This window comes from Phocoena sinus, chromosome 1 (genome assembly GCF_008692025.1).
Source record: "Phocoena sinus isolate mPhoSin1 chromosome 1, mPhoSin1.pri, whole genome shotgun sequence".
NCBI lineage: Eukaryota > Metazoa > Chordata > Mammalia > Artiodactyla > Phocoenidae > Phocoena > Phocoena sinus.
Genome location: NC_045763.1, coordinates 102,502,378 through 102,525,925, shown reverse-complemented (window position 1 = coordinate 102,525,925; position 23,548 = coordinate 102,502,378). Strand labels below are relative to the sequence as shown.

Here is a 23,548-nt window from a genome sequence, read left to right as displayed (position 1 = left end):
TGCTGTTCTGGTTAAATTTATTTTCAATTAATAATTGAATTAAAACAGAAAAAAAAAAGGTAAGCAGAAAATAATGACTCCATCTCACACGTATTAAGATGGCTATTAAAAAAACAACCAGAAAATAGCAAGTGTCTACAAGGATGTGAAGAAATTGGGACCCTTGTGCACTGTTGGTGAAAATGTAAAATGGCACAGCCACTGTGGAAAACAGTATGGTCATTCCTCAAAAATTTTAAAATAGAATTACCACATGCCCCAGCAATTCCACTTCTGGGTATACACTCGAAAAAATTGAAAAGAGGGATTCAAACAGATATTTATACATGTGTTCATAACAGCATTATTCACATCAGCCTAAAGGTGGAAGCAACCCAAGGGTCCATCAGTAGATGAATGGATGAACAGAACGTTGTGTGAAACTTGAGGACATTATGCCAAGTGAAAGAAGCCATCACATTATATGATTCCACTTGTATGGGGTAACTAAAGTAGTCAAATTCATAGAGACAGAAGGTAGAATGGTGGCTGCCTAGGGCTGGGAGGAAGGCAGAATAGGGAAAGTCTAATGGGTGCAGAGTTTCAGTTTTGCAAGATGAAAAGAGTTTTGGAGATGAATGGTAGCGATGACTGCACAACAACCTGAAGTACTTACTACTATTGAATGGTTAAGATGATATATTTTATGCGTATTTTACCAATATTAAAAAAAAATTTTTTTTAAAAAAACGGTTACAATAACAATCCACATCAATCAAAACCAGTAGGGAAAGGAGAAACTCGGCCTAGCCCAGCTTTAACACTACTCGACCACCAGGCTGTGGAAACAGGAAACCAAGGGCGGGGCAAGGGCAGGCTTCCAGGGCTGTGCCCTGGGCGAGACTCCAGGAAAGCCGCCGGTTGAAGCGGGTCACCGGCCGCCTAGGCTGCCACTGCGCAAGCGCATATCGCGGCTACCACCGAGGCGCCTTTTAAACGTACCCGGAAGTGACGTCTGTAAAGCTGAGACCGGCTCAGGGAGATCTGAACTCTTCGCGCAGGTGAGCGGTTCTGCGACTGTCGTCCTGGGGCCGCTATGAGCTGCACCATCGAGAAGATTCTGACAGACGCTAAGACTCTACTGGAGAGGCTGCGGGAGCACGATGCAGCCGCCGAGTCGCTAGTGGATCAATCAGCGGCGCTGCACCGGCGGGTGGCCGCTATGCGGGAGGCGGGGACAGCGCTTCCGGACCAGGTCAGGCAGAGGGTAGGGGTCCGTGCCCTCGGGTTCCGGGCACTTGAGGGGTGGAGGGTGAAGTAGAGTGGGCACTCGGCCTGGAATTTTGTCCTGGTCCAAGAGGGCGGTGGTGAGAACGTTCTGCGGGGTCGGGGCTGAGGATGCTGCCCTGGAGCTCTGCCTCCTGCCTATTAAGTTGCATCTGCGGCTGTTCTCTTTAATGCGCGATTAGTCTGTCTCTGTTTGTCCAGTATCAAGAGGATGCATCCGATATAAAGGACATGTCCAAATACAAACCTCACATTCTGCTGTCCCAAGAGAATACACAGATTAGAGACTTGCAGCAGGAAAACAGAGGTTGGTCAGGCCTTTTTGTGTAGTTATGATTTTTTCATATCCAGTAATATTTCATAAGCTCTTGCAAAACTGACAAACTGTTCACAAAAGCGCACATTCTGTATATATTTCCAAGTCAGAGAGGGGCATTGGTGGTTCAGTGGTAGAATTCTCGCCTCCCAAGTCAGTACTTTTAACAGGAAAGTTAGCCTGTGCTCGCCCAGTATCAGTAAAGTTTGTTACATTACCCTTTTCAAGGTCTTACTGATTTTTTATTTAAAGGCAGCTTATCAAAGAGGTGCTTAGTAGAGTTGAATTATTGCATGGCTTATTAGGTGTCCTAACATGGAGGCTTGCATAACAAGAGAATATCCTCAAGGACTTAAAATTTAATGTTTAAATATTAATTGAAATAAACATTAAAGCTAAGATTGAAGGTTTTTTTATGTTCCTTGTGCAAGGTGGAAGAGGTAAATCGTATCCTCGGGTGTATATTCTTGGGCTTGATGAATACATTATTAATGATAGTAGTATGAATAGTTATTTGTATATCAGTTTACAGAGGGCTTTCACGTGTATCATGCCATTGCATTCTCACATCTTCATTTTGAGGTAGACAAGCAAGGTTTTTATTATTACAAGGCAGATAAGAAATAGGCTCAGAGAGGTTAAATGATTTGCTTAAGAGTCGTAATCTAGTGACTCACAGAAGTAAACTTAAACTCATGTCTTCTGAGGCCACATCCCGTGTTGTTTCTACCAGATTATGCTGCCACTGCCTAGAAAGATATTTTTCACATAGACCATAACTGTTGAGTTCTGTGGACTTAAACACTAATTTACAACTTTGGATTCATAATGTTACATGAAGTGTCATAAAATTCCAACTGTTTGAGTTTGGCTTTAGGACGTATCTCTCAGACATCACTGCCAAGTTATTTTATTTTTTTGATAGAGCTATGGGTTTCCTTGGAGGAACACCAGGATGCTTTGGAACTCATCATGAGCAAATACCGGAAACAGATGTTACAATTAATGGTTGCTAAAAAAGCAGTGGATGCTGAACCAGTCCTGAAAGCTCACCAGTCTCACTCTGCAGTAAGAAACTTCTAAATGAATTGAAATCTTGAAATTGTTTTAGATTGTGTGTTTGCTTTTGAAGAAAAGTAAGCTTGTTTTCCTTTCATGTTTATCACATTTGCTGTAGGTTTTACTATAGCTTTGTAAAGATATGAATAGAAAGAAGGGGGTAAAGGGCTGCTCAGGGCCTTTTGAGTAAGACTAAAGTTCCTCCCCCCTTCACCAAGATCTCTTTTCAAGATGTTAATGAATGCTTAGTTAGCTCTTCCACCAAACAATGCCAGTTAGTGTTGAAGGTGCTCAGTAAATACTTGGGTAGTTATTATTGTACATTTCACTGGTCTGTAAGCTCCTTGGTTGTAAGGAGCATGAATTCATCTTTTATCCCTAACATAGTACTTGGCACGTAGCAGGGGGTCAGTAAACTTTTATTAAACTGAACTACATAGCATCATACTGTGTTGTTAGGAGAGAGAAGTATGGTTTAAAAAAAAAAAGACATGGCATAGTTTCTATACTTTGGTTGCTTATGATTTAATTTGGGAGACTGAGTAATTGTTCTTAAGTTTGTAGAGTGCTTCAGAGTTGCCACTGTACATTCACAGGTACTGTATCATTTAATCCTAGATTAATAGATTGACACCTCACTATTTACTGCAGTGGAATTTATGGAAGATAAGTTTCATCTTAGATCCCACTTGGAGCATTTTAATGACTTCAGTTAACTAAAGTCATAGGGCACAGGGATATTTTAAATATGTGAATGGCTTACATCTGGACAAGATAATAATCTGTGGTCCAGAGGAGAAAACTTGATCCTTGAAGGAGACAGAGTTTAGCGTTTATGAAAAACTTGCTAAGAGATATGTCCAATGATAGAATAAGATACTTTGGAATATGGTACGCTTCCTGCCAATAAAAGTATTCAAATTTAAGTTAAACAGCCATTTAGAGATAGTGTCCAGTATCCAATGGGTGGTTAGACTAGAACTGATCTTTTGAAAACAAATTATCTGTGAATATCACAAGATAACTTTATTATGGCTTTACCTCTGAGGACTTAGATTGTAGTGAAACTCCTTTGTAACCTCTGTACCACAGATTAAATGAACTTTTAACATCATAATGCACATGTTTTCATGAACTTCCTATCTGTAAAAAAGATGACTTTTTCACCTTTTTATTCTTAATATCCTCACAGGAAATTGAGAGTCAGATCGACAGAATCTGTGAAATGGGAGAAGTGATGAGGAAAGCAGTTCAAATGGATGATGATCAATTTTGTAAGATTCAGGAAAAACTAGCACAATTAGAGGTAAGATTGTTGATACTTTAGGTTCACAATATTTTATGGAGATTTCAGACTCTGGAAGATATGCCATCACTGTATTATCACTGTTATGTACTGATGTTTCCTTTGTGGTCTGATTTAAAATTAAAATACATCCTCCATACCCTTTTCAAGAAAGGAAATGTAATCAGCAGCAAACAATGAAAATGCCAACTGTGTATTAGCTAGAAATTGAGATATCATATTGAGAGGGTAGAGAGAGTGGAAGGGACAGATTACATGGGAGCTAAGGTGCCTCATCTGCCATAAAAAGAACTCAAATAGGCAATGTCTAAACTTGATGATCAGGAAATAGCAGTACCGGGCATATTATGTAGAATTATGGAAGTAAATACCAAAAGAAATAGATAAAAATATTAAAAGTGGTTGCCTTTGGGAAACAAAGTCAAGGGACTGCAGTCTACTTTATAAGTCTTATAGTCTTGATTTTTTTTTAATTAATTTTTATTGGATAGTCTTGATTTTTTTTAAAAGCTATATTCTGTAATATTTTGATTAAAAATGGGAGTAATTTACAAAGAAAGGCCTGGGGTGTTAGTGTGCCCATAAAATTGTTAAGGAAAAGCATTACAATAGATCAGCAGTCCCCAACTTTTTTGGCACCAGGGACTAGTTTCGTAGAAGACAATTTTTCCACAGACTGGGGGTGGGGATGGGGGGATGGTTCAGGCAGTAATGTGAGCGATAGGGAGTGGCAGATGAAGCTTCGCTTGCTCACCCGCCACTCACCTCCTGCTGTGCGGCCCGGTTCCTAACAGGCCGTGGACCAGAAGCCATCAGAGGCCCGGGGGTTGGGGAACCCTTGCAATAGATGATTTGAATGTTCCTTATTACAAGATGCTGTCATGGGCCCTTTGAGAAATACTAGAGAGAAAAAGACAGGGTCCCTGCTCAGAGTCTAACGAAAGGAATAAGACTAGTAGTATTTTGGTATGAAATGGTATATAAATGCTAGGAGAGAGATACGGAGTATTGAGGGAAGCACTTTATATGGTACAAGGTTTAATGACCATGGGCTCTAACTCTCAGTGAAACCTGAAAATGCTGTGGCTTCCCAGAATTTCCTGCAGAGAGAATAAGGATGAAGAGTGCAAACTGCCCTACCTGGAAATCAAAGGAAGTGGCAAGGTCCCCATTAGGAGCTAGGAGTTAGGTAAAATGATAGAATGATCTTGTCTACACTGTCCCTAATTTATCTCACTTATGGAAACAGCCTAAAGAAATGTGGGACAAATTTTACTTAATATTTTAAGTGGAAAAAACAGGGGCATTGGATTGAGACCCCAGCAATACCACATCTAAGTTGTCTAAGTTTGGACAAGTTTTTGGACTTTTGTGGGCCAGTGTCCTCATCTCAAAGAGAACATGGATGTAGGCAATGGTACTTACCCTACCTATTGTGTGAGATAATAGATGTAAGACATACGTGTGATACCTGGCTGTGTGCCCAGTGATTCTTTTCCCCCTTTCCTTCCTTTCTCCAAAACCGTAGGACGTCTAGGAGAGAAGATTGAGCAGAGTGAAATTATTATTAGGAATTTGAAAGATAGAAGAAACAATACTAAAACTTGTGGGAACCATAAAAAGTTTGACAAGCAGTGAATTCCTCAAGTGGAGAGGGACCTTGTTTTTTTCTGTGTAGTCCTAACACGTGGCATGTGGAAATTACTCAGTAAATGTTTTTTAAATGAATAAATAAGTAGAATTTTAGGAAATTCTCAGTTCTTTTGTTTCCTTAAAACTTTTAAAATTAAAATAATATGCTTTCTGTTTCAGGCCCAAAACAATGTGTTCTGATGCAATTTGACAGTCAAAATACCTGAAATGAACATATACTTTTTTTTTCCAGCTTGAAAATAAGGAACTTCGAGAATTATTGTCCATCAGTAGTGAGTCTCTTCGGGTCAGGAAGGAAAACTCAATGAACACTGCTTCCCAAGCTATCAAATAATTCAACTTCTGAATGACGGCTAGAGATTGTTTATCGAGGAAGGAAGTTATTATCTCTCTATTCGAGTATTGTCCATTCAGTGTCTTGCCTCAGACTTGATTTAACGTTGATTAAATGTATCAAGTGGCAGTTTAGAATTCTCAGTCAAAAGTGGCTGTCCACGAAACAGTTTTGGGGTATGTTAGTGAAAATACTCACTAAAATACACTGAGTTTCACCATTCCTTTCTCTAAGAGACTACTTTTAATTTTCATTTCTGGGACCTCAATTTATATGAACTGTTTTCAGTTCATTTTTGTTCTTTCATATCTCTGAAACTTAGAGCATTTTATTATAAACCAGCAATTTTATTTTATATAGGATTGTAAATTGCAATTCTTAAAAAATTTAAAAAGAGATTAGCTTTTTCAATATATTTGGCATAAACCTGGATTTGTTTCCATTTGAGAAAAATAATACAATTCCACAGAAGTAGATTGGCAGATTCTCTAATTTGTAATGTCATTCACCTTTTTTGATGTTTTAAGTCTCTCTGGTGCTAAGAGTTGACACTTTATGGCCTGGTGTCTTTACTCTTAATTTGAGAGAACCTATTGCTAGTCCCTGGGAAACATACTTGAAAATAAGTCAACTGTTTTTTTACTAGTGGGAGGATAATCATCGTATTGTTCAAAGAATGCTGAAAAATTTGTCCTGTGTGTGTTTACACACACATGTGCTCTTAGTTCAGATGCTAAAAGTAACTTTTATTTATTCTATTAGATGTTAGTAGTCAATTTTTCAATTTTGTCCTACTAGGAAATCTTCAGCTTGGGTAGTTTACCCAGTGTGAAGAAGATATAATTGGTTTATTCACATCATAGTTCTTAGGTACTACATTCTACAGTTTATATATAACTTTCATTTATAATTAAGAACCATCACTTACTTGGATGTCTTTCATTACTAGTACTAGTAGTTGGCTTTTTTTTAGATCCATTTTTCACAGGAAGCAAAGTTTTATCACTTAATGAGAGTTTATTACATTCATAGAAGCTGTGTTGAGATTCAAATGCTAAGTGGTCAGCTAGGCCCACTCATCATTTCATTCCCCCATCTCAGTTTACTCACATTTCAAAGTTATAAATTACTTCGTGTAATACTATCAATTTAGGTTTGCCCAAAAATAATTGAAATAATGAATGCTAAACCTGTCAATATTTCCCAGTAACCGTAAGCACTATACTGCATGGGAGAGACACATCATTAGAAAGAGCTTTTTGTTAGTGCTTTGTGTGGCGTAACCTTTTTTTTGTACAGCCATAAAGAATTAACTCCAAATAAAACAACAGAATTTCTCCATGATATCCTAAGAGCATCTGATCCCAGTAATACCAAAGGACTTTGCCTAAAATGGTAGGCTGTAATGAATCGGTATATGTCATTTTTGAATTTGTCAAATTTCTATTCAGAATCCTGCGAACAATTTCCACCCGAAGTGTGGATGTTTTTATCTCATTTCCTTAGTATGTAAACTTTTAGTCTAGCCATTTGCCTTGCAGTATATGTCCTAAGTGCCACTCTGTGTTCCACAGTTCCATTCAGGAGGCAGGTACCCTATACCATTGGTCAGCTGCCATGGCCAGTTTTCAGTGAAAATGATAAGGTAATCAAATGGCCCATTAAACTATAACATGGTGTCCCTTTATCTACTTTATGTTCCTTTAGAGTTGTTTGTAAAGTTCTTTACATCTCAGATATCAGGATAAATCTAAATGTTAACTTTTCCCCCTGGTAAATCAAAAGCTTGAAGCATGAGCCTCAAGAATTCTTAGCACCCTATATAATGTGAATTCTAGCTGGTGTTAATACTATGAAAATAGTGTGTAGTTAGAAAATTGAAGGGGAGAAGGAATGTTCTTGACTTTGGTCTGAATGGGTATGAAAGTTTATTTTGCAGTGGATGATGGAACTTGACTAATGTGCAAAATTTTAGTACAAACTTACCTTTTCTAATAAAAATCTCATTTTGAGAATATCAGCTAATTTTACTCAGTAATGAGTCTAACTATAGGAAATGCAAGTGTTTTTCACTTATATAGCAACCTATCAGGTACACAGGGTTTTTCATAAATACTCTCTAATTATCACATTGTAGTTCAGATAACTATAAATAGTTGTTTCTGAAATGGCTTTAGAGGTTTCCTCATGGTTAGAAATCATAAGTTACATGATTACAAGTCAAAGTATAAAATTAAAACTGTTTGGAAGTATCTTGGAAAAATGCATAAATATTATTGATACCTACCTTTATTACCTTATATTAATACCTTATGCATAATTTGATTCAAACATTGAAGATCTATTCCAGTGTTCCTCAAAATGTGGTTCACTGACCTACTACAATAGAAGTTTGGGGATGGAATTTAGGAATTTGTATTTTAATAATCATCCCAGATAACTTCTAAGGACACTAGTTTCAGACTGTCTAGTTTACTATGTTAGGCACTTGATTTGGAGTTATGAATTTTAAAAAGCAGGGGGGAGGCGTTGACAGTGTTTTTGAAGAAAAATCTGGTAGAAGAGGCAAACAATATGATAAATCCAATATAAGGATGTGTAGAGTACAGAGGAGGGACTATTTGCCACTTGAGAATCCAATAGAGACAAAATGAGTAGAACTAGAAAGCTTAGTGCTTTCTAGTTATTATATAATCTCCATTTCAACTGTACCTCATTTTACAGATACTCAGGCACGAGGAGGTTGTTATTATTCCAAACTGAAACCAAGATTCAAACCCAGAGTTAAACATATTCTTAACCATTAAGATTCCTTTAAATGCCAAATACTATTCAGAGTTCAAGTGGTTCTTGAGAGGAAAATCTATTTTATTAATGGTGCAAAAGATACACCACAGCCCATATATTAGAAAATATCACGAATTTAATAAATGGAGTCTTAAGGAATGAGACATAATTGTCATCTGTTTTTTAGAGTGGTGTAGCTGAGAGTATGTGCGTGCAACTGAAAAGAGCAATGCTTAGGGCTTCCCTGGTGGCGCAGTGGTTGAGAGTCCGCCTGCCGATGCAGGGGACACAGGTTCGTGCCCCGGTCCGGGAAGATCCCACAGGCCGCAGAGCGGCTAGGCTTGTGAGCTATTGCCGCTGAGCCTGCACATCCGGAGCCTGTGCTCCACAATGGAAGAGGCCACAACAGTGAGAGGCCCGCGTACCACAAAAAAAAAAAAAAAAAAAAAAAAAAAAAGAACAATGCTTAATCAGTGCTTAACAATCCTTACTGTTGATACATACAGGAAAGGGTGCAGTTCTGTCTTTCAAATCTGTCTCCTTAGCGTGTTGTTTTTCAGCCTTCATGCAATTTTCTTGTTGCAAGAAGGTTGCTGCTCTGCCAGAAGTCATGTCCATGTTTGAAGGCAGAAAAAAAAAGGGAAATGTCGTATGCCAGCTATGTGTATTCTCTTTTATGAGGAAAAGCAATGCTTTCCCAGAAATCCAGACAGACTTCCCTTTGTCATTTGCCTGACCTGTTACATGGTCACTTCTAGCAGCAAAGGAGGCTGGGGACATAGCTGCCGCAAATAAAATCAGTATTCTATTAGCAAAGAGGAAACAGTACTGGTAAAGCAGCTAACAATGTCTGACACAAGTCCTCTTACACTGAATAGTTTTTAACAAGTGTAAGCATTAGCCAAAGGAGTGTGTTGGTGTTGAGTGGCCAAGGAGTGGGCTGCGGAAGACATCTGACATTTCTTTTTAGGCTGCCCGTTATCCTAACTCCTATACTATAGTTAGGGAACCCATCACCTAATGAGGCAGAGCCTTCCTCCCTCCTAAAAAATTTGAAAGTGTCAGATGTGTTCCCAGCCACTTTGCAGCCAGTGAAGATACCTCTGCCTTAAAAGTTAGTGATACAAAGAAGCAGGGGACTATGCTGAATTCTTTGAATAAAGGCAGTGACTACAACACTGGCTACTGCATCCACCTCCACAGAATGAGCAGCAAGTGGCTGTACTGACAACATTCAGTATCCAGTGTCAGCAAAGTCAATGGTGTAAGCTGCAGTGTCTCTGCCCCAGTGGACACAGTGGGGTCTTCACTGAAGCAATTATCTGAAGTGATTATAGAGGTTGTATAGCCTCTAATTCTGGTTTTCTGGCTATCCAGAGGTCCTGAGGATTACCTGAGGATTATTAGCTTTTAATAAAATCACTTTTTGTTAAAATTAACCTGAATTGACTATAATTAAGAACGCTGACTGATAAAATAAGCATAATTTAAAAAGCAACAATGCAAATATAAATTTTGTCAACACATTATGCATAATTTTTCCCTTATGTTTTAATGTAATTTTTGACATAAAAAGATGTGACATGCAAATAAATTATCAAGCATAATAATTCATCACCTAATTTAAAAAATAGAACATTACCCATGTTACATTTATTTATTTGTGCTCTTCTCCTGTCTCTACCCCTCTGCTCCCTCTTTTTAGTAGTTTTATCACATGAGAAAAGACCTAAAGTATGTGTATAACACTAAAGTGACATTTTTTAGTTTTGCTCCTTTTTGAGCTCTATGAAAGTGGTATTAGACTGTATAGTAGTCTATGGGGATTTGATTTTTTTCACTCTCCATTATGTTTCTAAGATTCATTGTGTTGTATATAGTTGTCATTCATTTTCATTGATGTACTAGATTTCATCATGTGACTACAGTATATTGTTAAGAGATACATACATGTAAAATAATAAAATTATACATTTTTTTAAAAATCCTTGCTAATATCTGACTCCTAATTTTTAATTTTTCCTCCATCTACCTCATTGATATTAGACACGTTTCGCTATAAGCAGTTGTATTTCGTATTCTGCAGTTATTTCACTTGCAGTTGTCTCATGGCAACTTTCAAAGTGAATTAAGGACTATTATCCACTAATATTCATAGTGGAAAGCAGATGATGCTTTTTCTTTTGTCACTCTCCAAGAATGCCTAAGAGAAAGTGGAACCTTCAGAGCTTCGATGAACTACAATTCACTCAACATTTCGTCTAGCCTCCTAGAAATGGATTTCTGTATGTTATTGATCCTAAGATTCATCTTTATTTCATATTTTAATGTCTCTGAAATTGAGATATGTCTTATACATGTAGGGGTTGTCGTCTAGTTGATTCTAAGCATAAGAAAATTGGTTTGCATTCCTGGTGGTGTGACTGGATAAAGTCAAGTTCTTGATATTTCAGTCAACAAACTAAGGACCATTTGAGAAAGGAATGGGGGTTTAGCTGTTTTCTGTGAACTTTCCATTAGCACTTACTGTAAAATCAGGAGTGCCAGCATAAGAATTTGGAGTATGGCTGTATTCATTTTCTATTGCTATGTAACAAATCACCACAAATTTAGCAGTTTAAAGCAACACCTATTTAATATCTTACAGTTCTGTAAGTCACAGGTCCATGCAGGGCTCAGCTGGGTTTTCTCAGGATCTCACAAGGCTGAAGTCAAGGTATCATCCGAGGCTAGCATCTCGTCTAAGGCTCTGGGCCCTCTCCCATACTCACGTGGTTGCTGGCAAAATTCATTTCCTTGCAGGTGTAGAACTCACAGGAGATCATCTCTGACTTCCCTTGCGTTCTACCTCTAGACTCCCTTTTAAGAGCTCATCTGGGGACTTCCCTGGTGGTCCAATGGTTAAGACTCTGTGCTCCCAATGCAGGGGTCACAGGTTCGATCCCTGGTCGGGGAGCTAGGATCCCACATGCTGCCGGTATGGCCAAGATAAAGTCTCCAGCCACTGAGGGGGAAGAAAAAGAAAAAGAGACAGAGAGACACAGAGAGAGAGAGAGAGAGAAAGATCGCGCGCGCGCGCACGCGAGCTCACCTGATTAGGTTAGGCCCACACAGAATAAGCTCCCTCTTGATTAACCCAACTGATTAGATATCTTAATTATATCTGCAATGATCCCTTTTGCCATTGAGGAGATGTAAGTGATATCCTCTAAGATCTACAAGCCCAGCCCACGCTCAAAAGGAAGGAATTATACACGGCAAGTGTACCAGGTGATAGGAATCTTGGTGATCATCTTAAAATTCTGCCTACCACAGTGGCTTTTGGCAGCTTGGAATAAAATCCTGGAGACAACAATGAAACACTCAGGAAATTCTGCATTACCAGTATTCTTGGTGGCCCAAGAATACTTCTGTGTGGAAAAACCTGCACATCTATGAGACAAAAAAGAGATTTATTAGCAAGATCCACCAATGCATGCTAAAATAAGTGGACTAAAGTTCAAACAGAAAAAGGATATTTGCATAGTCTCTGTATCAGTTTCCCAGAGTTGCCATAACAAATTACCACAAACTGGATGGCTTAAAACAACAGAAATCTATTCTCTCACAGTTCTGGAGGCTGGAGGTCTGAAATCATGGTGTTGGCAGGTCGGTTCTTTCTGGAGGCTCTGAGGAAGAATGTGTTCCATGCCCCTTTTCTAGCTTCTGGCAATTCCTGGCATTCCTTGACTTCCATATGCATCATTGCAATCTCTGCCTTCTCAGTCTTCACATGGCGCTCTCCTTATATGTCTCTGTGTCCAAATTTCCCTCTTCTAAGGACACTGATGGTTGGATTAGGGTTTACCCTAGTCCAGTATGACCTCATTTCAACTTGATTATATCTGCAAAGATCCTATTTTCAAATAAGGCCACATTCTGAGGTTCTGGGTAGACATGAATTTTGACAGGACACTGTTCAAGTATGGTCTCAAAGTATCTCCACCACAATATTTAATTATTATAAAGGGAAAAACAGTAATTTTACCACGAAGAATCCTGGCAGACAACACTGACCAATTGATTAGGTAAACATCACTAATAATACTTTTCAACATCATATAAGCCCTGATACAATGCAATGACAAGGGTACATGACCTCTGTAACATTCTTTCAAATAATGCATAACCTCAATCTAATCAAGAGAAACATCAGACAAAACTGAATTAAGGGAGGTTTACAAAATAACTGACCAATATTTTCCAAAGTATCTAGGTCATGAAAGACAAGGAAAAGCTGAGGAACTGTCATAGGATAGAGGAAACTAAGGAGACATAGTATTAAATGTAGGATGGGATCCTGGATTTGATTCTAGGAGAGAACATGGATATTAGAGAAAAAACTGGTGAAACCCGAATTAATTTTGTAGTTAATATTATTGGGTCAAGGTTGATTTCCTACTTTTGAAAATTGTTCTATGGTGAGGTAAGAGTAACATAATAGAAAACTGGGTGAAGGGTTTATGGGAACTTTCTGTGCTGTATTTCTAATTCTTTTGTAAGCCTAAAATTATCTCAGAACAAATATGCATTCCCCTGATTACTAATGAGGCTGAGCATAATTTCAAATGTTTATTTGCCTATACAGAGTTTTTTTAATATAGACATTCAAGTCTTTCCTCCATTTTCCTTTTCTTTGATTTTTTTCTTATCGATTGATATGTATTAATTTACTATACATTCATGATAATGCATTGTCAGTTTTATATGTTGCAAATATATATTCTCCTAGTCTGTTGGTTTTTAATTTTTTTATGGTGCCTCTTGATGTATGGCATTTTCAAAATATGTTCAGGGACTTCCCTGGTGGCGCAGTGGTTAAGAACCCGCCTGCCAATGCAGGGGACAATGGTTCGAGCCCTGGTCTGGGAAGATCCCACATGCCACGGAGCAACTAAGCCCATGCACCACAACTACTGAGCCTGCGCTCTAGAACCCGCAAGCCGCAACTACTGAGCCTGCACACCTAGAGCCCGTGCTCTGCAACAAGAGAAGCCACTGCAATGAGAAGCCCACGCACTGCAACGAAGAGCAGCCCCCAATCGCCACAACTAGAGAAGGCCTGCACGCAGCAACAAAGACCCAACACAGCCATAAATAAATTTTATAAAAAATAAAAACATATTCAAATTTATTACTAAAAAGAAAGAGATTCAGAAGAGTTGGACTAGTAAAGAAGTTTTAGGAATACCTTAACTAATTTACTTTGCTTTTTTTTTTTGCTTTATATACACACAAGTGTGACATAATTTTAAAAAACTAGGTCTAAATTAGTTTAAAAGGGCTCTTTTAATAAATATAAACTTCTAAGTAATAAAAGTATTATGTCATAGTGTGTTGCTTTTTTTTTTTTTTGGCAGCGCCAGCACGGCTTGCAGAATCTTAGTTCCCCAACCAGTGATGGAACCCATGCCCCCTGCAATGGAAGCATGGACTCCTAAGCACTGGACCGCCAAGGAACTCCCTATGTCACAGTGAAAATGGCAACATTTTCTTCTTGCTGGTACATAAATAATGATGTATCACACAGTCAATACTGTCTTAGATTTAATTAAATAAGTATAACTCATTCATTCAATGAACATTTATTAAGTACTTACTGTTATCTCAGTCACTATCCTAGGTTTAGAGGATACAATGATGAACCAGAAAACTGAAGCTTACATTATTGTTCAGGAAGTAGGGCAATGAAAGATTAAATTCATAAATGTGTTAATTTTGGATAACAATACATATTATACAGACAATAAAACAAGCTAATATTGTTATGGAGAGCAATGGTAATAGTGGGTACTTTTACTTTAGAAAAGATCTTTGTGAGGTGGTAACATTTGGGCTGAAACCTGAGTGATAAGAAAGTGCCAAATATCTGATGATTTGGGGAAGGAGCATTCCAGGCAGAAGCAAGAGTAAAGGCAAGGATTCTGAAGTAGGAAAAACTTTGCAATGTTGGTGGCAGTGGATTGAAACACAGTGAACCAGGGGTTAGACTTAGCAGAGACTAGGTCATTTAGGGCCTTGTACTATAGATCATTGTAAAAGAGTTTGGACTTTATTCTAAATACAATTGGTTTTATTTTTAATTAAGTTTGAAATAGGCTTTGCTCCATGCTTCTCTCTGGCTGATTCCCAGAGCTAAAATGTTATGGTGATTACTTTTAGTGCAGCAGCTTAGCATGTCCACCTAATTCTTCCGTTCAGTGCAATGTTGACATTTTAAAGGGAAGCATTATAGGGCTTACCTGGCGGCGCAGTGGTTAAGAATCCACCTCCCATTGCAGGAGACATGGGTTCGAGCCCTGGTCCGGGAAGGTCCCACATGCCGCGGAGCAACTAAACCCGTGCGCCACAACTACTGAGCCTGTGTTCTAGAGCCCGTGAGCCACAACTACTGAGCCTGTGTGCCTAGAGCCCATGCTCTGCGACAAGAGAAGCCACCGCAATGAGAAGCCTGCATACCACAATGAAGAGTAGTCCCCCACTCGCCACAACTACAGAAAAGCCCACGTGCAAAAACGAAGACCCAATGCAGCCAAAATTAAATAAATAAATTCATTTTTTTAAAAAAAGGGAAGCATTATATAAAGCTTCTGCCTTATTTTTATTTAAATTCTAATATTTTATTACATAATTGTTATGCTTACATATTATTCTCATTTAAACAATCATTTTAACTGTTTGGGGGCTTGCTAATGAATAAAAAGTTTTGGATTGTGGGGTTCTAGGGTTAAATCTTATTTACATTCTTTTGGAAGTAATATTCTGTATGAAAGTTTTTGCTCTAACTTGTGTTTTCCTGTTCTGATATCTTGAATGTGGATTCCTTTACCATCCACTATTACCATAATTTTATAAAGGAAGTTCTCATTAACTTCCCTAGCTAGGAAAGACATAATGTCAGAATAAAAACGGTGCTTAAAGACTTCCCTGGCGGTCCAATGGTTAGTATTCCGTGCTTCCATTGCAGGGAGCACAGGTTCGATCCCTGGTCCAGGAACTAAGATCCTGCATGCCATATGGCATGGCCAAAAAAAAGAAAAAAAACAAAACAGTCCTTAAATCTTGAATAAATTTAGCCTTACTTAAAAGAAGTCTCTACATTGATCTAATTTTTCTCATTTCACAGACAACTGACAAAGATCTCGTCCATTGCTGCTCAAGAAAACCTTATAAATGCATAAAGGATGCTTACTTTTTAAAAAATTTATTTTATTTATTTTGGCTGCGTTGGGTCTTCGTTGCTGTGCACGGGCTTTCTCTAGTTGCAGCAAGCAGGGGTACTCTTCCTTGCGGTATGCAGGCTTCTCACTGCGGTGGCTTCTCTCATGGAGCACGCGCTCTAGGAGCGTGGGCTTCAGTAGTTGTGGCTCGCGGGCCCTAGAGCACAGGCTCAGCAGTTGTGGTGCATGGGCTTAGTTACTCGGCGGCATGTGGGATCTTCCCGGCCGAGGGCTCAAATCCGTGTCCCCTGCATTGGCAGGCGGATTCTTAACCACTGCGCCACCAGGGAAGCCCAGAATGCTTGCTTTTGATTCTCAAATAGACTCCAGAGAAATGTGCTTATTGATAATGGTAGAGGAAAAAAACCCCACAACTATAATCAATCTCATTGTCTATGTTTCTCGAAAGAAAAATTAGTATGATAAATAACCAAAAATATATGCAACTTTTAAATTCTGATTATTATTCCTTAATGGAGTAAATATCTTCCCCAAATCCATGATTACCCTATTGTTATAGGAAATGGTTTCCCAAGTGACTTCACAAGCTTCTGCTTTAATTAACTTCAGTTTAAAAAATAAACATAAAAATATAACTACATTTTGGGGTATTTTTAATTTGACTTCAAAATTACTCTGAAAAAATATTATTGCCTTAAAATGTGATCTCCTAAGAATGAAACCTACCTCTACCTAAAAATGAAACCTATGAGTGGTAATTGTAGAAAAACTAAATCATTTAAACTAGTGATTTAAATCAATGATTTAAGACAAAATCATTTAAACTAGTGAATTACTCCATCTTTTAATGCATTGGAAGCTAAAATGTATGCTTCTGGATTGATACACATTTGCATTTTGTGTTAAGTGTAATTTGATACTAATGGACCAAGGAGGAATTTAAAGGCAATTGAGACATAGAATAAGGATGATAAAACAGTTACATGGTTTAAGAAGGTCTTCAGAAGCTATGTATGATGGTAGAAATTGAGACTTTATTCTTATTAATAGGACTTGTATTTATAGAATTTAGTGAGACTATTATTTTTTACATTTCCCATTGCTGTGATATTTGAGAATGTGTGCTCTTAGACCTAATTCTACTTTTAGCCCAGCTTCACAGGACCTTATTTCTAGTGCAAGAGCCCAGGGCAGTTTCTCTGTAACACTAGATTAGAATATCCAAACGAGATCTATTGCTGGGGAGGAGAAATCTTAATTTAAGATTTGGACAGAGGAAACAAAACAGCTAGGTTGACATATTTACATTCCATACTTCCCAACAGAACACTCCACTTTCTAACAACTTCTTACATTGTTGTTCAGTGCTATTCATTCAACAAGCTTTTGAGGGTTGTCTATGCCAGGCACTGTCAGGAAAGAGCGATGCAAAGATGAATGTCACAGGCCCTGTCCTAAAGAATCACTAGCTAGTATAAACTAATAATTACAATAGAGTGAGCTATGAAAGCGCTGAAAATGAAGCAAATGTCTGTGCCTGGGAAAGCGTGGGAAGGCATCAAAAAGAAGAGGCAGCTTGGAGGTGGTATGGGATTAGACCAATAGCAACAGAGGTGGAAAGAAAAATCTTTGAACATCAGAAGATACCACCTCCTCTTATAATTCAAGATGATTTGCTCAGAAATGAGCTGTGCACCTTTCCATCATTGCAGTTATTTCAATGTGTATGTTCAGATTTTGGTTTTGTGATTATTGAATGATGCTAGACTGAAAGTTCCTTGAGGACAGAACCATGACCGTTTGTCTTTACTATAGTATACACCCCAGTGACGACGCATACAAGATGCCAGACAAATAAGTGTTGAAGGGGAAAATAAAGTGGTGGGAGAGTTCTCAGGAGCGTTGACTGATCATTTTTTATCCAATATTGTCAAGTGAGAGAGCCACAGAATCTGTGAAAGAGCATTCCTCTCACCAGAGGGGACTGCTCTATCGTTTGGCAAGGTATAATTCATTGAACTTTTCTGGGGCCAGAATTAACCATTTTCCTCCTTCCCTCTTTCCCTGTGGGATGAGTCATCCATTTGCCCTGATTTCAACCTTTTCGTTACTGATTTACCCCTCTGATTACCTGATACACTATGTAGATCTTCTGTTAACTAAAAAGGTCAGTTGAAGGAGTTTGTTTTTTAATGATTATGCTACCTTGCTCACTCTCGTCTGTCTGTTGCAAGCAACACAGTTTGTGGGAAACAAAGTTCTCACGTATAGCATTCAAATTACCTTGCTTAAAGCCTAACTCTATATTAAATAAAAGTCCAGTCTAAGGTAGCGGACAAGAGAAAGAAGGCTTGCACTGTGAATAAAGAGGAACTGGGATTTGAGGAACTTCCGGATTATCGCTGAGAAAAGAGAAATCCTTTATATTACATTCCTGATATGCCCTCCTAATTGTTCGTCTTCAAGGTTTATCCTGATCTCGGGGCCTAAAACATTCAGGTTTGCAAAGATCAGAGACGCCGAAAGTCACCCGCCACCCCGCCCCGTGCGTCCCAGCGGAGTCAGCAAACACAGAGATGGCTTCCTGCAGCTCACGGAGGAGGGGAACTAAGGGAATGTAGACACCACCTCGGTTGTGGTTAAGCACAGCGAACTGGCCGGCGTCACTCAGCCCTCGTGCGCAGGCGTACTAAGGGTACGCTCCCCCCCCTTCCTGTGCACGCGCTCGAAGCCCGCAACTCTCGCGAGAGAAGCGAGATTTATTCCTACGTACCGGGCCGTGCTGCTTATGGCGGCGCTGGAGAGGGGGCGCTGAGCTGTTGGGGTGAGTACGACCTCAGGGTCCAACTGGGGGTAGCAAGAAGCCACGTTAAGGGCAGATGAGAGGACCAAGACAAACGGGAGAGACTTCTGAGGCAGGGTGGGCACTCCTAGAGCTCCGGGTAGAGACGATCTCACCCTGAGTCCCTGCCCCGGGCTTTTCCACCCGGCTCCCGTTCAACTGTTTAGGCCTCACATCAGGCTGCAGAGCAGAAGCGAAGAGTCTAGGCCAGGCGGTCGCGCGTTGTGGTGGTGGTGGTGACTAAAGTGGGGGGAGGGAGCGAAAATGGAGGCTCCGACCGCAGCCAAGATGGAGGCAGGGGTGCGGGGCTCGGGCGCGGAGGCTGCTGGGAGTTGTAGTCTGGCTGCTGCTTCCTCTGCGGCTTGGTGGGGGAAACGAGAACTACAAGTCCCGGCGGGCGGGGCGAGGGAGTGGTGGCGCGGTCCTTTGTGTGAGACTGGAAGAGCTGGAGGCATAGGAGAGGGGCCTATTCTGACTCTGAACCCTGTGGTGTCTTGGCCATCACCTGCTTGGATCTGACTACGAGTACCAGAGCGCAGTGCGGCAATGGCGCTTCCTTTGTGTATGGACTGAGACCCCGCTCCATCTAACTGCTTAGAGACACCTCCTTTCCTCGGCACATCTGGCACGGTAGTGCGGCCGAATTGTCATCCTTACTTCCATTCACCTAGAGCTGTTTATCTTGGGTCTCAACACCCAACCTTCCTGTCTAGTCCTCCCCTTCGGCTTCTTGAGGAAGAGAACCAGCCCCTAAACTTAGGCACATGGCTCTCACCCTTCTAATCCTGGTGTTAGGGCGAACTCGGTGAGAACTCAGTGGAGTTCTCCTTACTCCCTCTCTGGTTCTTCTAGTGTAAGAGCCCGGCCCATATTGTGCAATGAAAGGCATGGCTTCGTCATTCTGTGTAGAATTAGTTTTTTAGAGCCCTGGTCGTAGACACTTTAGAGGTTCTTACCATCCGCTGTATCATAAGTAGGAACTCTTAGTGCTACGGTTCTTTTTGCTTTAAGGTTTTCCTTTAGAAACACCCAGTAGCTCCTCTCTTGCCTGACAAGTGAGGCAGGGAACCCTCTCTAAAAACAGCCTACAATCCGCAAATACAAAAGCTGAACGTTGTTTGAGGTAATTTCCTTGTTTTGCATCTAAAATGAGCGCAAGAATGTGGTCCTCTTAAACAGTTGGTAGACAGGGTGGAGGAGGGAGGGCGCCCAAAGGCACTGTGGTAGTTAAATCTTTAAATCTTTCCTGTGGGAGACTTAGCTTTTTATCAGGATGGTATGAACTGGCAGCTCTTGACCAGAGCTACCAATCTATAAAATGTAGGTACCAAATTATAGCCCGCTAATATAAGTTGTTCTGTATCAAAACGCTGAGTAATTTTCGAGTCTATAGAAGGAAGCATTTTCAATACTACGTTGAGGGGCAGTGTAATACCTTTGTGCCCTTTTGGTACTAACCAATATTGGGTATTCTTGGTTTGGGTGAGGAGGGGGGTTATATACTTGAATAGGCATATGCCTGAGTCATAAAATCTCGATAAATTTTCATCCTTGTTTTTTTTTTTTCCTTTCAGCCATAGGCCCGAAATAAAAGAGATGGTAGTGGTTTGAGTGATTTTGCAGCTGCTCTGGATGTTTACCATCGAGATGAGTATTTATAGCAGCTGAGTTGAAAAGTAAAGCATTTGAGACACAGAAGATAGGTTTTCTTTTTTTGTAAATAAGTTCTGACTTAACAAGTATGACCTTTAGAGTATGGTTGAAAATTCTGGTAAATTCCTGCAAATAAAAAATGAGAATGTGGAAGCTGACATGTAGTCCTGCTTTATCCTACTCCTGTTTTCCCTTCCTTCCATCTAAAGACACACAATGCAGGGCCATTACAACATTTTAAAAATTTTTTTCTTTTAAATTGTGGTAAAATATACATAACGGAATTTACCGTTTTAACCTTTTTTTTTTAAGTGTACAGTTCAGTAGCATTAAGTTCATTCACATTATTGTGAGGCCCATACTTTTGGAAAAGTAGTTTAAACATGGAAATGCTATGTGCGCAGATTTTTAAGGAGTTGAATTTGAGGACTGCATTACAAAATAAAAATCTTGAGATCTTGTTAAATAAATACGAGGCGTTGGTTTGCCTTCTTAGTTTAGTCTTTTCAAAAATCAAAGGGGGACTACTTTGAGATTTTTGACCCAGACTGTCTTATGAAGAGCTGTAACTTGTAGGATTTTTCATGATAAAAGAATTACAGCTAGAAGAATTACAACTGTATTTTTTAAGATTTAATAGCTGGAATGTCTACAGTGGTGAAATTGCTGTGGTGGGGGTGACTTGTTTTTTGAATCCCATCATTTCTTGCTGTTAAATGCTTTCTGCCAAATCAAGATTTTTAAAAATTCCTTTGTCTTGGTATTAGAATGTTTTCTGCTTGCATGTGTGAGTACCTAGTTAAAAAAATAATTCAACACTTTTTTCCAGTTCAAATATACTGTCAAGCCAGAGGAATTCTTAGAGATGTTTCTGTTGTGCCACATTTTTTATTAGGGGTATTAAACTGAATATTGTGTATTGGAAGATTATTTTTTGAGCATTATTTGTCCTTTTATGCTGAGGTATACTATTAATGTGTAGTTGAAAATAATTGGGAGTTTATTCGCGTTGAACCTGTAGGCTATCCATTGGTTTGCAGCTGCAGCCAATATATAACCAGTTAGTTGTTTGTATTTCTGCTAAACGTTGGATTTCCAGGGATGTTAAAAACATGTCAGTTACCTGTGGGAACTGATGACATTTGGATTTGGTTAAGTAAGATACTTAATTAAAATTAGTTTCACCTTTCTTTCAAGTTCATATGATTACTAGAAAATTTTAAATTACATATGTGGCTTGCACAGTATTTCTGTTGGATGGTGCTGGTCTACACTATTCTTTGACTTTTGTGTCTGGAGCATTTCTTCAGCTTCTTTCCACACTGGCAGTTGTCCTATTTCAAAGTATTAGTATATGTAAAAGAAGTTAAGTGATGGGTGGGTGTATAATTTTAAATATCTAGTAACAGCACAATTGTTACTACTAAAGGAAACATAGAAAAAGATGGTTGCAGCAATTTGATTTTCTTTTATTTCCGCTCAACGTGTTGATGACTTAAATTGTTTTAAGGTGGTTAATTATCTGAACTTTTATCATTTTCCTTAGATCCCAAAGTAAAACTGAATTAAAACCTGTTAGGCACTTCGGTTATACAGGTTAGAGAAAAATGTGATAAACTTGTCTTGGGTTAATTCATCAAGAAATACCAACTGGGGAGTTAAGGCAAGAACGAGTGTTAGTCATATAAATCAACAGTAGAGAACCTTTTCAGTTCCGTGCTGCCTATTTGGGTCTTTGCTCTTACTCTCAAAGAAAATACTCTGAAGAAAGTGGGTTAGGTGGAGGGACTTTTATAGACTGGTTTAGCATTTCTTTAACATTCTTCCCAAGTGAATGCTGTACAGACTTTGAGTATAATTTGTCAAAATGATAAACTGGGTTATGTGGTAACATTTTAGATGGATTAATGTCATATAAATGTATTAGTTCAACGTGTATTAGTTTAGTGCCTGCTGTGTGCCCGGCTTCAGCTAAGCCTTTGCGATAAAGCAGCGAAGTGGAGGGGACAGTAAATAACAAAACAGGTGATGATAGTTTTAAGGCAGGTAAAATAGGGCATGACTGTTTGGATTATCAGATCAAGTAAAGGAAAATTAACTTCTAAAACAGCATGACATAATTGATAATTAACTAATGGTGGTAGTGTTCCCATACAGAGAAAAGGGAAAAGGAGTTGATTACTTAGTAATCAGGGAGACTCTCAGATCCACATTTAAATTGTTCCTTGGTTTTTTTTTATTAGTACTCTGTATTTCATGGGACTTAAGAAGCGTCTAGCTTTGGGGGTGGGGGGGAGGTTGTAGGGGGTACACTTTGGTTCAGAGGATTAAAGCGAAAGAATTGGTCAGTACCACCCATGAATGTTAATAATCTTAGCATGAGTGGATAGCAAATTTATTAAAATGCCCAATGGGTATCTTTTAAAAGAAGAGGTTATTTCTTGATTGGATAATTAAGACTTTATACAGTTCACCAAACAAAATTTTTTAAAGTTGGTGGAACTGTCTACCAACTTGAACTGTGTCTTTTGCTGTTATAGATTAACTGTCTTTTTGCTGTATTAGTTTCTGCTGTGGTAAGTTTAGCAGTACCTGGTTAAGTGCTATCAGAGGTTGTGATAAAGAAATAAACTTGAATTTGTCTCTCAGAAATCTGAAATATAATTGAAGGAACAAGATACATAAACATGTAAGTAAAGTACAGAAATGATTTGGTACCAAAAAGCATGATGCCAGCAGTGGGAGTTACTGTAATAAATCTGTGCTGGAATGGTCAAGAAAGGCTTTTTTTGTCGCATTGAAGATGATAAAATGTATTATTTGTGGAAAGACCCGTATACACAAAGACTAGAATTCAGGAATCTCCCAAGAGTTGCGTTTAAGAATTAGGGAGGAAAATGCACCTATCTAGAAGAACTGGAGAGCAGAAGAAGGTAAAGATGTAAAGGTAGAAGAGACACACCTTGAATGGTGGTGGTTAAACGCTGGCTGCAAGTCAGAAACATCTTGGGGGCAGGGTGGGAAGGAAAATACACCAATGCCTAGGACCTAACCCCAGTTAAATTAGAATCTCAAGGTGGGATCCAGGCTTTGATTTCCCCTCCCCCCAAGT

The 23,548-nt window shown here is 39.1% G+C and overlaps 2 protein-coding genes across 7 annotated transcripts in view; both read left to right on the top strand.

Moving 5' to 3' along the window:
- The first annotated feature begins 983 nt into the window (after window positions 1–983).
- On the top strand, window positions 984–7,405 carry SIKE1 (suppressor of IKBKE 1). Of its 2 annotated transcripts, none has more exons than XM_032653108.1 (5): window positions 984–1,234; window positions 1,468–1,573; window positions 2,508–2,650; window positions 3,834–3,947; window positions 5,833–7,405. In XM_032653108.1, exons 1-5 carry the CDS (start codon window positions 1,076–1,078, stop codon window positions 5,932–5,934), a joined length of 624 nt encoding a protein of 207 aa, XP_032508999.1. In that variant the 5' UTR covers window positions 984–1,075; the 3' UTR covers window positions 5,935–7,405. The 2 variants fall into 2 exon arrangements, with proteins under 2 accessions (XP_032508999.1, XP_032509005.1); XM_032653114.1 differs by lacking the exon at window positions 5,833–7,405 and adding an exon at window positions 5,476–5,803 and having other exon boundaries at window positions 1,009–1,234.
- Window positions 7,406–18,634: 11,229 nt separating this feature from the next.
- CSDE1 (cold shock domain containing E1) overlaps window positions 18,635–23,548 on the top strand; it is a 36,985-nt gene continuing 32,071 nt past the window's right edge. For 2 of the 5 annotated variants that reach the window (XM_032603174.1, XM_032603147.1), the window contains exon 1: window positions 18,706–18,765. The gene's annotated coding sequence lies outside the window, so the exon portion shown is untranslated. Of the gene's footprint in view, window positions 18,766–19,216; window positions 19,907–23,548 lie in introns of those variants that run through there. The other 3 variants (XM_032603139.1, XM_032603158.1, XM_032603165.1) reach the window with 3 other exon arrangements.